The sequence below is a fragment of the Brassica rapa genome, chromosome A04 (genome assembly GCF_000309985.2).
Source record: "Brassica rapa cultivar Chiifu-401-42 chromosome A04, CAAS_Brap_v3.01, whole genome shotgun sequence".
NCBI classification, from domain to species: Eukaryota; Viridiplantae; Streptophyta; class Magnoliopsida; order Brassicales; family Brassicaceae; genus Brassica; species Brassica rapa.
In genome coordinates, this window is record NC_024798.2 from 5,207,719 (window position 1) to 5,222,604 (window position 14,886).

Genomic DNA, 14,886 nt, shown 5'->3' on the forward strand with positions numbered 1-14,886 from the left:
GCTATAAATAGGCGTCTCTCCTTCGCTTTCGTCATTCTTCTCTGCAAGCTCAGGTATTCCACTTTCTCTCCCTTCTCTCTACTTTTATTTTCTCTCTCTAGATAAGCCTTCCGTAGCATAGGGTTTTTTGCTAGCGATCTAGCTGGTTTAGTCGTCCCCCCGAGTAGAAGAGATATGGCTTCAGGGAATCGGCTATCGCGCGAGGAAAAAGGGAAAGATATAGCTACTTCGCCAAGCCCGGCTAGGGATGCGGACGGGGGTCCGTTGGAGGATTTCGACATAATCCATCGTGATGCTCTGCGGGATACGGAGAACATGAGCCTTTCCCAGCGCCTTCTGGTCGCTGATGCCCATAGACAGTTTCGCGAAGAAATCGAAGAAAACGTTGAGGGCGAGGATAGAGAGGCGAGTGGTTCTGAAGCGCCTAGCCTTGTCGTAAGACCTAGGAGACGGGCTCGTCGGAGGGGTTGTATCGACCAGTCAGGCCGTCTCCCTGCTCCGAGAAGTGTTCCGTTCTACGAAGTAGACTGTCGTCCTGTGATATATCACCCTGGTGGCATTTTCGAAGAACTACCTTCGCTGCCTCCCGAAGCGTTACGCGACCCGCGAGTTCAGTCGTGGGGAAACGTTTTCAGTTCCTGTTCTTCCAACGAGACCGTGAAGAGAGTGCTAAGAGAGAGTGGTGGTGCTGGAGTCACCTTCCTCATTCCGTCAATCGATCAGCGGCCGTGGTCGCCACCGGTTGGTTACCAGTGCGTGTATGAATCTTACTTCAAGGATCAGACGAAGCTCTGGTTCCCAATCCCCAGACTGATCACGTCTTACGCATTTCGTCGGGATATCGCCATTTCTCAGCTGCTGAACGGGTCGCTGCGCATAGCCGTCATGTTGATGGTTATGGCAGCGGAGATGGATGTTTCGATGAGCGTGAGGGTGTTTGAGGAGCTGACTTTCACGAAGGCGGAGCCTAACGGGATCTTCTCGGTAAAGATGAGAGCGAGTTACAACGTTTTGACTGGTCATCCCAACAAGACGCAGGATTGGCAACGCGCATACTTCTTCATTAAGTCCGACGAGCATGCCTTCGAGGAGCCGCCGGGGGACGATTATCGCGTTTTATGGAATCAGCAATTTGGTAGAAATTTGTCTGTTTACTCGTATTCTGGTCGATGGTTCTGATGTTCCCTTTTTCTTTTGCAGTTCGTCATCCCAATACAATTGCCTATCCAGAGAAATTCTTCGAAACTGCTCAACTGATCGCGACGCACAGTCATCTCAGGTGGCCGGATCTTAGTCGGGAGTGGATACGTCGGCAACAAGCTAGGATCGCTAGAGGTAAAGTTGCCGTTTACCCTAGAGAGATGCTCTTGAACCTTTTTCATAGTCTCCGTGTCTGATTTCTCTTTCTTGTATAGTTGATTGGGAATCGAGACTTCCTTGTGTACTCGGTCCCCGCAAATCACGTCTCTCCCTATTTACTCGGAAGCAACAAAAACTCCTTAACCAAGCTAAAAAGATGGAGGGAGTTCCCGACTTAAGTGCCCTGTTGAAAGGGAAGCTTCAAATGCTCTCGACGAAATCGTCTTCTGCCGGTGCCTCAGAGGTCAGGCCTGTTCCCACAGATGGAGATGTGAACTCTGAGCCGCCAGCTCAGAGTTCCCCAAAGAAGAAGGCCAATAGGGCCAAGGCCAAGAACAGGAATGTCCCTTTGGAAGAGGCACCACCTTCTGCCGATGTCTCTGAAGTCGCGGCTAAGAAGAAGAAGAAAAAGGAGAGCAAGAAAAGGTCTCGCGAAGAGACTTCTGTTGGGGCTATGGAGACTCCAACTGCCGCAGGGAATGATGGTGCGGAAAGAAACGATCCAGCCGATTCTACTCGGGGATCGCCTGAGGAGCGTCCCAAGAAGAAACTGAAGAAGAAGACAGCGGAAGGCGATGGGACTTCTGCTCCCGAGATTCCTTCTAGAAGTGGGGAACCAGCTACCGAAGTCGGAGATGGCTCACGGGATGAATCTCCGTCGAGTAAGGGAGCCCCTTCGTCTTCTGCGAGGGAGACTGGTGCGGGAAGCGGAGGTTCGCTTCCGCGGAAGGCGGGAGGAGGAGTTCACTTCCCGGATCGCGTAGAATTCCTTTACGACGAGGCGACTCCGTTGGTTCTGAATCCACTTCCGTGTGCTGAACTGACTCGTCAGATTCGTGGCGGGACCAAAGAGTTGCCGCCGGTCGACGACTTATACTTCAAAAAGGAGTACATTGACGCGGCTATGGCGGGCAGACGGGTAAACTCGTTTTCCCCTTATTTCCCTTTCTCTTTCTTAAAAATTTTTCTAAGTCTTTTTTGCTTCACGCAGAGTGACGGGAGCATGAATTATCTCGTGGAGAAGTACGACAGCACTTTGAAGCAGACGATGGTCCAGCTGGGCGCCTCGGATAAACTCGCACGGACCAGATTGGGCGTGATCGAGAGGTTACGCGCCGAGAACAAAAAGGCCAGCGACAAAGCGGCCAAAGAGAAAGAGGTCCTCCGAGTTAAGTTCGAGGAGTTGGAAGACAAGCTGAAGTCTGACCGTCTTGCGAAGAAGGACGCTCTCCGCGAGAAAACTCGCTTAGAGCGATTGGTCGCTTCCCTTGAGAAGGAGAAGGCTGAGCTCGAGGGAGAGAGGGACGCTGTCGTCGGAACGCTGGTCAAAGAGAGGCAACGCCTGAGGGATTCCAGGGTTCAGGAGGTTACCCGCGAGAGGATCAAGGTCCAAACGGCTATGGCGGACAAGTCTACTCGCTGTATCGGTAAGATGAAGGGCTATCTGGATCGCCTTATCGCGCGAGAGAAGGCCAAGAACTTATATGGGCAGGCTTCAGGAACCAAAAAATGCCTTGAGATGATTAAAGATAGCGGGATCGCGATTCCGCCGAGTATGATCAACATCTTCTCGGAGCAGGAGAAGATGTATGAGGCTGAAGTCGCCAATCTTTACCTCGAGCCGTTCTCTGAGGATGATTATGCTCTCTCTCCTCTCAGCCTCCCTTCTCGATTTGTGAATGAAGAGCTCATGGGGGTACTCGACCCGTATGGATCAAATGTTGGTCTGATTGGCCACGAATCAGCCTCCCAGTTGATCACTTCCCGCGAGGCGACTGAAGATCCAGTCGATGAGCCGATGGTAGACATTACTTCTGCTTTGTCGGAGCGTATCGTCGTTCCCGAAGGAACTACCATCGAAGAGCGCCCCGACGGGAGCGATCCCGAGGAGACCGGGGAAGCGATTCAAACGGATACGGGGGATGTAGCCGCTGAAGATCCGGTCTTGGTTTCTTCATCTGAGGAGCGGGAAGAGGACGGAGTGGGCGTGGAGGAGAACGGGTCATCGCCGGCGCTTGTTGAAGAGATGGTCCCGAACCTGCCAGTTCCAGACCCTTCTGCTCAGGTTGAAGGCCTTGGCGATCAAGTCGTTGAAGAAGAAACGATCGAAGCGCTTGACCCGAGTAGGGATGACCAAGACGTTGTCGTCTGATCTTGTTGTATGTTATATTTAGGATGCTTTCATCGGTGGTCTTGATAGACCTTGTTGTTGTACTTTAAAACTCTTTCTACTTTGTGTTTCTTGTCAGTATTTGCAACCCTTAAGCGATTTCACTTATCTGTTGTGTTTTGAAACATCAGATTTTCATATTCTTAATTTTTGCAAATAGACAAGTGATGAACCGGTAATTGGTTTTACTCGGCTGTCATCATGTTTCGTTTTGGAGTTGTCCAAAAGTCGATAACAAAGAATTGAGTATAAGAGTGAAAGGTCCTTCTGTCCGTTTCCTCAGTGACAATTAAGCAATCGGGTAGCTAGGCCGTTACATTTTAGTCGAGAAAAGGCAAAGATTCACTCTGTTTAGTCGGTTCAATGCTTAGGCATAGGTGAACCGTGACTGTTAAGGTCCTGGAGCCAAGTGTCTGATCAGGACATAGCTGCGAGCAAAGGAGTGTGAGTGTCCGCGTATCCTCTGCTGGAGGCACGGGAACCACGATGTGAAAGTCATTGTTTATTCAATTGAGACCTAGGTAAGGTTTTGACTTTGTTTTTGTTACAGCTGGACCTGTTAAGGCTGCCTACGTACCTCGGTTGAGGATCAAGCCATTCGTAGTTCGTTTTTCCCGAGTAAAAGTGACTGTGAGTGGCGCATTTACTCGGTCGAGTAGAAGTGACCATGGGGGTGCATCTACTCTGTTTTTGTTACAGCTGGACCTGTTAAGGCTGCCTACGTACCTCGGTTGAGGATCAAGCCATTCGTAGTTCGTTTTTCTCCCGAGTAAAAGTGGCCGTAAGTGGCGCATTTACTCGGTCGAGTAGAAGTGACCACGGGGTGCATCTACTCGGTTATATATATATATATATATATATATATATATATATATTTTTATATATTTTTTTTTTTTTTTTTTTTTTTTTTTACTAAGATACTTCTACGAGTAGAAACGTCGTAGATGCATTGAGTTCCATGATCGCGGGACTTCTTCTCCGCGCGAGGTTTGGAGCCGGTATACGCCAGGTTTAACAACTTTGATGATTTTGTATGGTCCTTCCCACCTGGCGCCGAGTTTACCGGCGTTAAGCTCTTTGGTGTTTTCAAACACTTTGCGCATGACGAGATCACCGAGTTCTAGAGGTCGGGCCCGGACCTTTTTGTTATAGTAGCTCTCAATCTGATGTTGGTAATTCTGGATGCGCAGCAGGGCTTGATCTCTCCGTTCTTCTATCTCATCGAGGGCGTCGAGTAGCATCTCCTTGTTTAGCTCGACGTATTGAGGCATTTTGGAACGTCGGAGGCTTGAAACGTTAACTTCAGCAGGAGCCATGGCTTCAACACCGTAAGCGAGAGAGAAGGGTGTCGATTTAGTCGATCCTCGTGGAGTCGTGCGATGGCTCCATAGGACTCCGTCGAGTTCGTCAGCCCAGTGACCTTTTTTGAGGTCTAGACGCTTTTTAATGCCATCGATGATGAGTTTGTTGGAGGATTCGGCTTGGCCATTACCTTGCGGGTAACGTGGAGTGGACGGGCTTAGTCGAATGTTCCACTTGCTACAGAATTCCTTAAAGTTGCCTGACATGAACTGTGACCCGTTGTCGGTGACGATCTCGTAGGGCAGTCCGTGGCGGCAAATAATGTTTTTCCAGACGAAGCCGCGGACTTCTTTGTCTGTGACTTGAGCGTATGCTTCAGCTTCGATCCATTTGGTGAAGTAGTCGGTGAGGACGAGGATGAAGCGTCTTTGGCGGGAACAAGGGAGTGGTCCTATGATGTCCATCGCCCATCGCATGAACGGGTAGGGAGCGGTGGTTGTTCGCAACAGTTCGGTTGGACAATGGATGCTGGGTGCGTGCCGTTGGCACTTGTCGCAGCTTCTCGCATAAGACTCACAATCGGCGTTCATTGTTGGCCAGAAGAAACCTAAACTCCTTACTTTTATTGCTAACGCACGTCCGCCCGAATGATTTCCACCGGCGCCTTCATGCGTTTCCGCCATAACCCTTGCTGTCTCGTCGCCATGGATGCATTTTAAGAGCACCTTACTCGCAGTCCATCTATGCAGTTCATTGTCGAGAACAACGTAATGGGCGCTGCGGGTTTTTAGCCGGCGAGCTGCCCATTTTTCTGCTGGGAGTTCCCCTTTCGAGAGGTAGTTGATGAATTCAGTTCTCCAGTCAGGGCCAAACCCATCGTCGTCTGGAGTGGCGGGTTCAATGACTTGGGCGATGAGGGTTTGATCGGTTAGGACGTCGATGCTTGGTTTCTCGATACGATGTATCGGGATGGTTCTTTTCACTTGATCACGAAGCTTGCTGCCAAGGGCGGCGAGGGCATCGGCGCAGACGTTCTCTCCTCTCGGAACTTTGATGAGTTCGAAGAATTCGAACTCTGCTGCCAGGCTTTGCACTATTTTGAGATAGGCGTCCATTCGATCGTTGCGGGCGTCGTAGTCGCCACTGAACTGACTGGCGACTAACTGGGAGTCGCAATAAGCGCTTAGTCGTTTAGCTTTGACGGCTTTTGCTAAGCGGAGTCCTGCAATCAGAGATTCATATTCTGCCTCGTTGTTTGACGCGGGGAAGCCAAAGCTGAAAGATTGTCTGATTAGCTCACCGGTCGGGGACTGCAATTGGACTCCGGCGCCTGCCCCCTTGTTGGTCGACGATCCGTCGACGTGCAGTGTCCAGTTTGAGCTTGGGGATGTGAGATCTTGCTCTAATTCCGGGGCCAGTTCGACCAAGAAGTCGGCTAGGACCTGGGATTTCGCTGCCGTGCGGTTCTTGTAGATGATATCGAGCTCGCCGAGTTCGATAGCCCACTTTGTGAGTCTGCCAGATCTGTTAGTGTTCTGGAGTATTGTCCGGAGAGGCTGATCAGTCAGTACTTCCACGGAGTGCGACTGGAAATATGGTCGTAGTTTTCGCGCTGCTTCAACGACTGCTAAAGCCATCTTTTCTAGAGTTGGGTAACGCGTCTCTGGTGCTGTCATGCGTCGGCTCGTATAGAAGATGGGCTTTTGCTCGCCGCGGTCTTCTTTTATCAGAACGCTGCTGACTGCAGCCTGTGATACTGCGACATAGAGAGATAGAACATCACCGACGTCTGGCTTAGCGAGTACTGGGGGCGTGGTCAGGTACTGTTTGAGTTGAGTGAACGCTTCCTCGCACTTCTCATCCCAAATGAACTTTTTATTTCCTCGCAGGAGATCATAGAATGGCAGGCACTTGTCGGTGGATCTGGAGATGAATCGATTTAGAGCGGCTATCCTGCCCGTGAGCCGCTGCACTTCTCTGCTGTTCTTCGGACTCGGGAGGTTTAGAACCGCAGATATTTGCTTTGGGTTCGCCTCGATTCCTCGCTGTGTGACAATGTAACCAAGGAACTCGCCAGAAGAGACCCCGAACGTGCACTTTGCTGGGTTTAGCTTCATGCCATACTTGTTGAGAGTTTCGAAGCATTCTTGTAGATGGCGGAGGTGATCGGTGGCATGGAGCGACTTAACCAGCATATCGTCGATGTACACTTCCATGGTGGTACCCAGCTTATCTGCGAACATTTTGTTCACAAGCCTTTGGTAGGTTGCTCCGGCGTTCTTCAGGCCGAATGGCATGACTTTGTAGCAATAGGTTCCCCTATCCGTGATGAAGGCCGTCTTCTCGCGGTCATCCGGGTGCATCATTATTTGGTTGTAACCGGAGAAGGCATCCATGAAGGTTAGCATCTCGTTTCCAGCTGTAGACTCGACTAAGCGGTCGATGTTGGGAAGAGGGTAGCTATCCTTTGGGCAGGCTTTGTTCAGGTCGGTGAAGTCGACGCAGACGCGCCACTTGCCGTTTTTCTTTTTGACGACTACTGGGTTTGCCAACCATTCGGGGTAGCGGACCTCGGCAATCGAACCTGCACCGAGTAACCTGTCGACTTCCTCGTTCACGGCCTTAGACCTATCGGGGCCGAGCTTACGTCTCTTCTGTCGGATAGGTTTGAAAGTTGGGTCGACATTTAGCTCGTGCGTCGTTATAGTTGGGTCAATGCCTTTCATGTCTGCCATGGACCAAGCGAACGTGGATACGTTCTGTCTGAGGAAATCCAGAACTGACTGCTGCATTTCTTCGGAGAGGTATGCGCCAACTCTCACGGTGCGGCTCTGGTCGGCGTCATCAATAGGTAACTCGAGGACCTCGTTTTCCTGGGAGTAGACTTTTGGGGTTGGAGGGGACACTGAGTTCACGAGTAGCGACGCTCGTTGGAGTTTGACCGTGGCGACTAGGAGATCCCTAGCGGCCTTTTGGTCCCCACGCAATGTTTTTATCTTCCCGTCCGCGCCGGAAAACTTGATGCACTGATGGTAGGTGGAAGGGACAGCTTGCATCGAGTGTAACCAAGGAGTACCGAGTATAGCGTGATACGGAGCTTTTGTGCTAACGACGGCGAATTTGACCGTTCGAGTAACACCGCATGCACGCACCGGGAGGCGGATCGTTCCCAAGATGGTTTCGGATGACCCGTTAAATCCTGTTAGCGTTCTGGAGGACGCTTTTATGTCGTCGAGGTCGACTCCCATCTTCTGCAGAGTTCCTCGGAAGATGAGGTCAACGGAACTCCCGGTGTCAATAAGGATCTTGGTGACATCATACTCTCCAATTCCGAGGACGACGAGGAGGGGATCATTATGGGGCGCGTGAACACCTTCAGCGTCATCTGATGAGAAGGTTATTGGAGGATGACTCGACGGTTTACTCGGCCACTTCTGGGACGTCGTGACTTGTCGACGATAGTCTTTCACGGAACGGACTGAGTCGCCGCTAGGGAAACCCCCCATGATGACGTTTAAAGACTGTCCCGTTTGGACTCGCTTGGAGTTCAGTAAGGCGCGGAGGTCTTTTGGTACGCTGGTATCAGGAGGTGGAAGTTGAGGTTGACCGTTAGCTCGTTCCAACTGTCGTCGTAAGTCTGTTGATTTTGACTTGTTAAGCTTCACGCGGAGATCGCTTACTCCGGCATTGAGTTTGTCTCGGAGGTCGCCGACTGGCCCTTCGTTGTTGTTGCCAACACTTGTCGAGATGCGCCGAGACTTTCGTGCATCTAGCATCGTCCGGAGATCTCTGCGTGTGGTATCGCTTCCATTTTCCGGTGCGAGCCGCCGTTTAAGGCTGTCTCTTAGGTCTCCGGGTACAGGCGAATCGTCATTATCTTCGTCGGACGACAAGGATTGCTGAGAGAGTATAACCTCAATGCGTCTGCGATTAGCCGGATGCTCTTCGTCAGCTGAGGAGTCTCCCCCACCGTTATCCCTTGGGGTATCTTCCTCGTCGTCTCGTTGCGGAGCGTCGTTTTGTCGACCTCTGCCAGTGGCTTTGCGCTGGGACCTTCGTTCTTTGTTCTTGCTCCAGCTCTTACCGTTCTTTGGTTTGGCTTTCAATGGCTCAAACTTAAACTCGCCGCTTGCAAGGGACGAGAGGTAATGCGCGTAGAGAGATTTTCATTCTGAGGTATCGTGTCCTTTGACGTCGTGATACTTGCAATGCTTGGTGAGGTCGACGGTCCGGGAAGGTCCTGCTGCTGATCCGACTCCAGCTGCGGGTTGGGTGGTGCAAACAGAATCGACTTTTTGGTCGGATGACTCGAGTTCTCTTACCCACTTGTTCCACCCCTCCCCGCGAACTACGAGAGTGGAGATTGGTGCGTTATTCTCGTTCACGACATACATGTAACCATCCTTGGGACCGTTTTTGTCGTTTGGAGCGTGCTGGCGCGGTTCTTGTCGCGCATTTGCGTTCTTAGCCGCTGGAGCCTTGGGTGCGCTCATCTTGCTGAGGATTGCGTTGGTGTCCTCCTCCATTCGGATGAAGTTATCGGAGCGTGCGATAGCGTCTTGGAGCGACTTGGTTGGATTCTGGTACAGGTCTTCTCGGAACTTGGAGTGGACCCACAAGGTGTTGCGCAATGCATCGATAGCGATTCCGTCTGGGATCTCAATCTTCGACACTACGGCTTTGAATTTCTCCATGTAGTCGCGCAAGCTCTGATCCTTTTTCTGATTGAGGTTCCATAGGCTGGACGCGGTGGCGCTGCGCTTTGTGAACATGATGTATGTCTTGAGAAAAGCTGCTGATAGGTCGCGGAAACATCCGATTGAGTTCTCCTCCAACTGGGAGAACCAAGTCAGGGCTTGCTCGTGAAGAGTCTCGACGAACAGCTGGCAGTATCCTGCGTCCCTTTCGTCGTCGGGGAGACGAGCTCGCGCCATCGCGATGTTAAAAGCGGTCATATGTTCTACCGGGTCTCCGCCGGGCTTGTACTCAGGTAGGGGCAGCTTTTCTATCTTTCCGAGTTGGACGCTAGTTAGCGCGCGAGTAAAAGGAGTGCGCGAGGTTGCGGCGAGTACGCTCTCTATTTGCGGAGCTGCGCTGGTTACATGGTGGATCTTCTCTCCCATTTGTTGAAGGCTGAGTTTGAGCTCGGCGAGCTCGCGTATTGTCGTGAGATCTGAGCCTGCTGGGGGAGCGTCTGCGAGAAAGGCTTCGTTAGGCTCCGAGTCGTCAGAGATATGGTCGACTCCGGCTGCCGTAGGATTTGTGTTGAAGAGGCGGCGGCGTGTCAGCTGGGGACGGCTCGTTTGTCCCTCAGGGGCTGTGAGCGCCGCGACCAACGCAGCGAGTTGGTCGTTGGTTGTCTTTTGGACTTCGTCTTGGCGGGCGAGTCGAGCCATGACGGAGCTCATGAATTCTGAGGTGATGGGCGGCGCGGCCGCAGGCGTAGGCGTCGGTTCCTCGCCTGGGGCGCCGAAGGCGGCGTCGTCTTGAGCCATGTAGATCTAGAACGTTGCTTTAGTCCGCCCCACGGTGGGCGCCAATTGTTTGTACAGGATTCGGTCGATTAGAATGATAACTTAGAAAATGGGGGGACTAAAGACGTTTTTATTAGAATCAACACAGTGGGTTACAAGACTGATCAAAGGTAAGGAGACAAGATCAGAGGTTTAAACGACAAGATCAAAGAGATGATTAGGAAACCCTAAATCTAGCCGCTTGGTATGTGATTTGTCCAAAAGTCCCTCTTTCGTTGCCTCCTTCTTCCCTCTTATAGTGCCCTTCTGCGTGGTGCCCTAATCGCGCCTATCCTTTGGGCCTTGTCGCCCAAAGGCCGAGTATGTGGGCCTTAATACTGTTTCATCCAAGCCGAGTATAGCTGATCGGCTTAGCTGACCGGCTTAAAGTACTCTGAGGTCGAGCTGACGTCTCTAGCCGCTAAGCCGACTAAGCTTGATCGACCTTGTCGGGCTAGGGCCTGTTATGTGATGGGCCTTGTGGAGGGATGTAATCCATCTCCTACAATTAAGAGGATGATGTTCAAGGAAAGAAAGCTTACCTTTTTATAGTCGCAGTTTCACCGCCTTTCATGGGGGAAGCTCGCATTCAAGGTAGATCGTGGGTGGGTGAAGGATTTAATAAGGACTTTAAGAAGATGCAAAGTAACTGGTAGCTTTCAGATTTTAAGGAAGAAGATGAAGCAACGATCTCAGAACTCGATTGTTCTCTATCTCGAACGGCGGAGATGAAAGCAGGCAAAAACCTAATATCAAAACAACGCTAGAACAGGTTTACAGTTAGAGATACTGTCTGTGGGCTGTGTGACTGGAGCAAAATTAAGGCCCAGAACAAAAACGAAATCCACATAACACAAATCTTTAATGAAACGCTGCGGACTTGATTTCCCTGCCACGTGTCACACCTATATAACTCGAATTTCTGACGTGGATGCACATGTGGCATACATGGGAGGAATACAAACCTTCTTTTATATATAAAGACTAGGGGAAGTCCGCGCTACGCGCGGGATATGATACTTTGTTCATATTATTTGTTTGGTTCCTTGATCTTCCTATCTATTTGTTGATTGGGACATGATATTTGTATATGTATGTTGCAGTTGTAGGATTTACAATGTAGAGTTCTCGTGTTTGTGGAACTAAATAAAGTATTTTTAATGTGTTATGTTGGTTTAAAATTGATTCTATTAGCATAAATTGACGATGATTTACACTTTGTCAATTAGCTTGAAAACCTGACTTAGTTATTGCCTTAGAAGAGAAATTTGTTGAATTTGATTATTATGCTTTTTGAAAGAAAATGGAGACCATTACAATTAACTTCGGAAAATCTGAGATTAAATGATTTTGATGGTGAATGATAAAAATCATTTTGATTAAGAGAGAGAATATAAAATTGGGGAAAAAGATAAAAGTTTTTTGTTTGATAGATTTCCGTAAACGGTAAAACTGTTTTATAAAAGACAAACCAATTAAACCAAGACTCAAAATAGTCAAACCTAAACATTAGATAAACTCATGATGTTGAATGTTAATTCGGTATCTGAACTACCGCTGATTGCTTTACTTAGATATTTCCTTATATTATTCAGGTTGATAAATTATAAGGTGAGAAAGATAGCCTAAGGCAGTTTTGAAATATAATCGCTGCTAAAAACTGCAAAGTGTTTTTTAAAGTATTATCACCTAACAACTTGGGTGATAAAAAGAAAACTAAAGAACAGAGACAAAGGAGAAACTTTAGATTTGATCTTTAACTCCAGTCATATGTTGACATCGTGTTGTATGGAAGACATGATTTCGATTAGAAAGACCAAGTTTCTGATGCTTCTTCCAACAAAGACCTAAATGTAATGATAGATCACAACCATATTATTATTAAAAATGAACTTTGTAAACGTGCTTCACTATTCCATTGTTTAAGAGAATCTTTTCTCCTCGTTTACCTATGGTTTCCACTTCTTAATTGATAATATTTGATTGGTCCTTGATGATACCAATGAATTCAAGATTAGTCTTTCCACTTATGAAATCTCAATCATTCTGTCAGAAAGAACCGTATCAGATAAACCCTAAACGAACATAGACATATAGTTCTCACATCAGATTACAACTTTCTTCTCGTCCTTCTTCTCTTTCTCCTGACACCAAAACCCTTAGAGTTGGCGCCAGAGCTTTTTTATAATTTTAAATTAAAATTATAATTTTTAGTTACATTTGTATTTAACTATATCTTAAATATACTATGAACCGGTTAAATAATATATTATGGTAGGTGAATAAAATTTGCTTTTGTTTTATTCATTATGAACAAACTAAAATTATTTTATACTCATATTTTTCAATTTTCATAATTGAAAATTATATTCAAGAAAGCATGCTACATGAATAAAAGTTAATTAAACTTTAGATATGATCAAAATAGTTTTTTATCTTGTTCATTCAACTTTTTATGAAAAAAATATATAATTTACAACTGTCTTTTCTTTTTTTAAATAGCTTTAGAATAATTGAATTATCATCTCCAATCTTAAAAACAAATCTACATATAAATCGGTTATTTTTGGTTTAGTGATAAGATAGATATATCGATCTAACTTTATTGTCTAGTTTTGATCAATTTTTTGCAGAATTAAGAAAAAAAAGATTGGAGAACATGGCTTTTGTTTATCTATATTATTAAAAGAGAAGTACAAATATAGAAATACCCCTTAAATTTACCATTTATTTACATTAGAATGCCATTGAGATATTGATTGAACCTATATTTAAGTATACTTGTTTTTTCTAATGTCTTTTTCTAATTTAAATAATAGATTTCCTTAATCAAATCTTAAAAAAATATTTCCTTAATCAAATCTTAACCAAAATATTTCCTAATATATTTCATATTAACTATTTTTAATATTTGTTATTAATAAATAATAAAATATAAAATCACAAATCATAATCAATTTATATAACATATAAATAAAATATAAAATAGTTTATTCATATAATATTGGATTTTTTATATGATACATTGTGATATAATAGACAATTAAAATCACAAAATATAATTATTCTAAGTAATAAATAAAATTGTTATGTTTTAAAATTTTATATTAACAATTATGTAATACATTTTAATTTACAAATATATATATATATATTATACCATTAGTACAAAGAAAAAAATTTAAGTGAAAGCAAATATTTATACGGTCGCGGGTCAAGTTCTAGAAATAAACAACAATAGCGCAAAATTATTTTTCTTTAACAAATTTATTTTAATAGAAATTATAGTTCCAAATATGTTTATCTATTTTATGTATTTATAAATTTATTTTCTTTTTTTTAAGGGATGCTAAGATTTTGAAATTGGAAAAAATTATGACCCACCTCTATATTATTTTAATTAGGATAAAATTTATATGAGAATATTTTATTAGAAGTTTAATTTTAATTTTTTTTATAATTGCAAAGATTAATTTTCAATATAAATTTATGTTTAAATACTACAAATAAATTATTTAATATAAACAAAAAGACTAAAAACATAAAATAAATACCCGTCCGGTCAAGATCTAGCTATCCTTAAAATTTAAAGCCGGTATATCTCAAAGAAAACCAAATCGGTGATCATTCAGAAGTATAAAAAATTACTGAGAAATAAATCTTAGTCACTGATAAATGATATTCTTAATAATTCAAGTTATATATGATGAAACTTCATTGTTCACGATTATATACAGAAGAATATGGAGATAACTGAGCATATACAAAGTGAAAATTGACAATCAAAATACAAAGTAAAGATATATAAATGATATGAAATAAATAAATGGGGATGAATATTACACAAAGCAAGGGAGATTACGTTGGTTGTAGAATTTTTAAGAAATGAGAACAGAAAAAGAGGTTTAAACTGCAACCTTCAACCGTAAATCACTTTGTACATAAGTGATCTCCTACAGGAGAAAATGGAGGCATCAACCTAAAACGTAACGCAAAAACAGTCTTTTTCACCAAAACACGGTTGTTCCTGCGTAGTATCAAATGCACGACTTAAGAAGATACAGTCAAAAGGTCCAGGTGTCTTTGAGAAAACATGTAAATACACTCACATCATATTCTTCAAAATCTTTATCAGCAGTTTATGTGCCTCTTCCCAAGTTTGTCTCAGTTCTTAAACATCTATGCAATCAACGACCAGTCGCTTGCTCTTGATGCCAATGTTTCTAAAACGTCTCCTAGCAGAAATTATAGACGGCTGAAGCAGTAAGGTATCATTTGGCGTGTCATATCACCACATCACGAACACAAATGTCTGGAAAAGATGTTCAGATTGACTTCTTTGTTTCCCCTGGAGTCTTGGACATCTGAAGAAACCATAAGAGATCTTGTGAGGCTTGTGTCTCTTGGGCCATCTGGTGGGCTGCTTATGGGCTTCGGTTTTAGACCTGAAACAAGACATAAAGAATATGGGTTAAGTCTAAGTATTCCTTATAGCTTTAGGATATATGTTATTCCTTATACAACAAGGATTAACATGATTAG

At 45.4% G+C, this 14,886-nt stretch overlaps 1 protein-coding gene across 1 annotated transcript; it reads left to right on the forward strand.

Annotated features, from left to right (window-relative positions):
- Positions 1 to 1,474: 1,474 nt before the first annotated feature.
- On the forward strand, positions 1,475 to 3,969 carry LOC117133753 (uncharacterized protein At3g60930, chloroplastic-like). Its single transcript, XM_033290714.1, has 2 exons — positions 1,475 to 2,278; positions 2,351 to 3,969. Exons 1-2 carry the CDS (start codon positions 1,517 to 1,519, stop codon positions 3,509 to 3,511), a joined length of 1,923 nt encoding a protein of 640 aa, XP_033146605.1. The 5' UTR covers positions 1,475 to 1,516; the 3' UTR covers positions 3,512 to 3,969.
- The last annotated feature ends 10,917 nt before the right edge of the window (positions 3,970 to 14,886 follow it).

Bases quoted from the DNA above. Each gene is read 5' to 3' on its own strand.
- LOC117133753 (XM_033290714.1), top strand. From the start codon at position 1,517: ATGGAGGGAGTTCCCGACTTAAGTGCCCTGTTGAAAGGGAAGCTTCAA. The intron at 2,279-2,350 runs GTAAACTCGTTT...TGCTTCACGCAG, and splicing joins CGGCTATGGCGGGCAGACGG to AGTGACGGGAGCATGAATTA.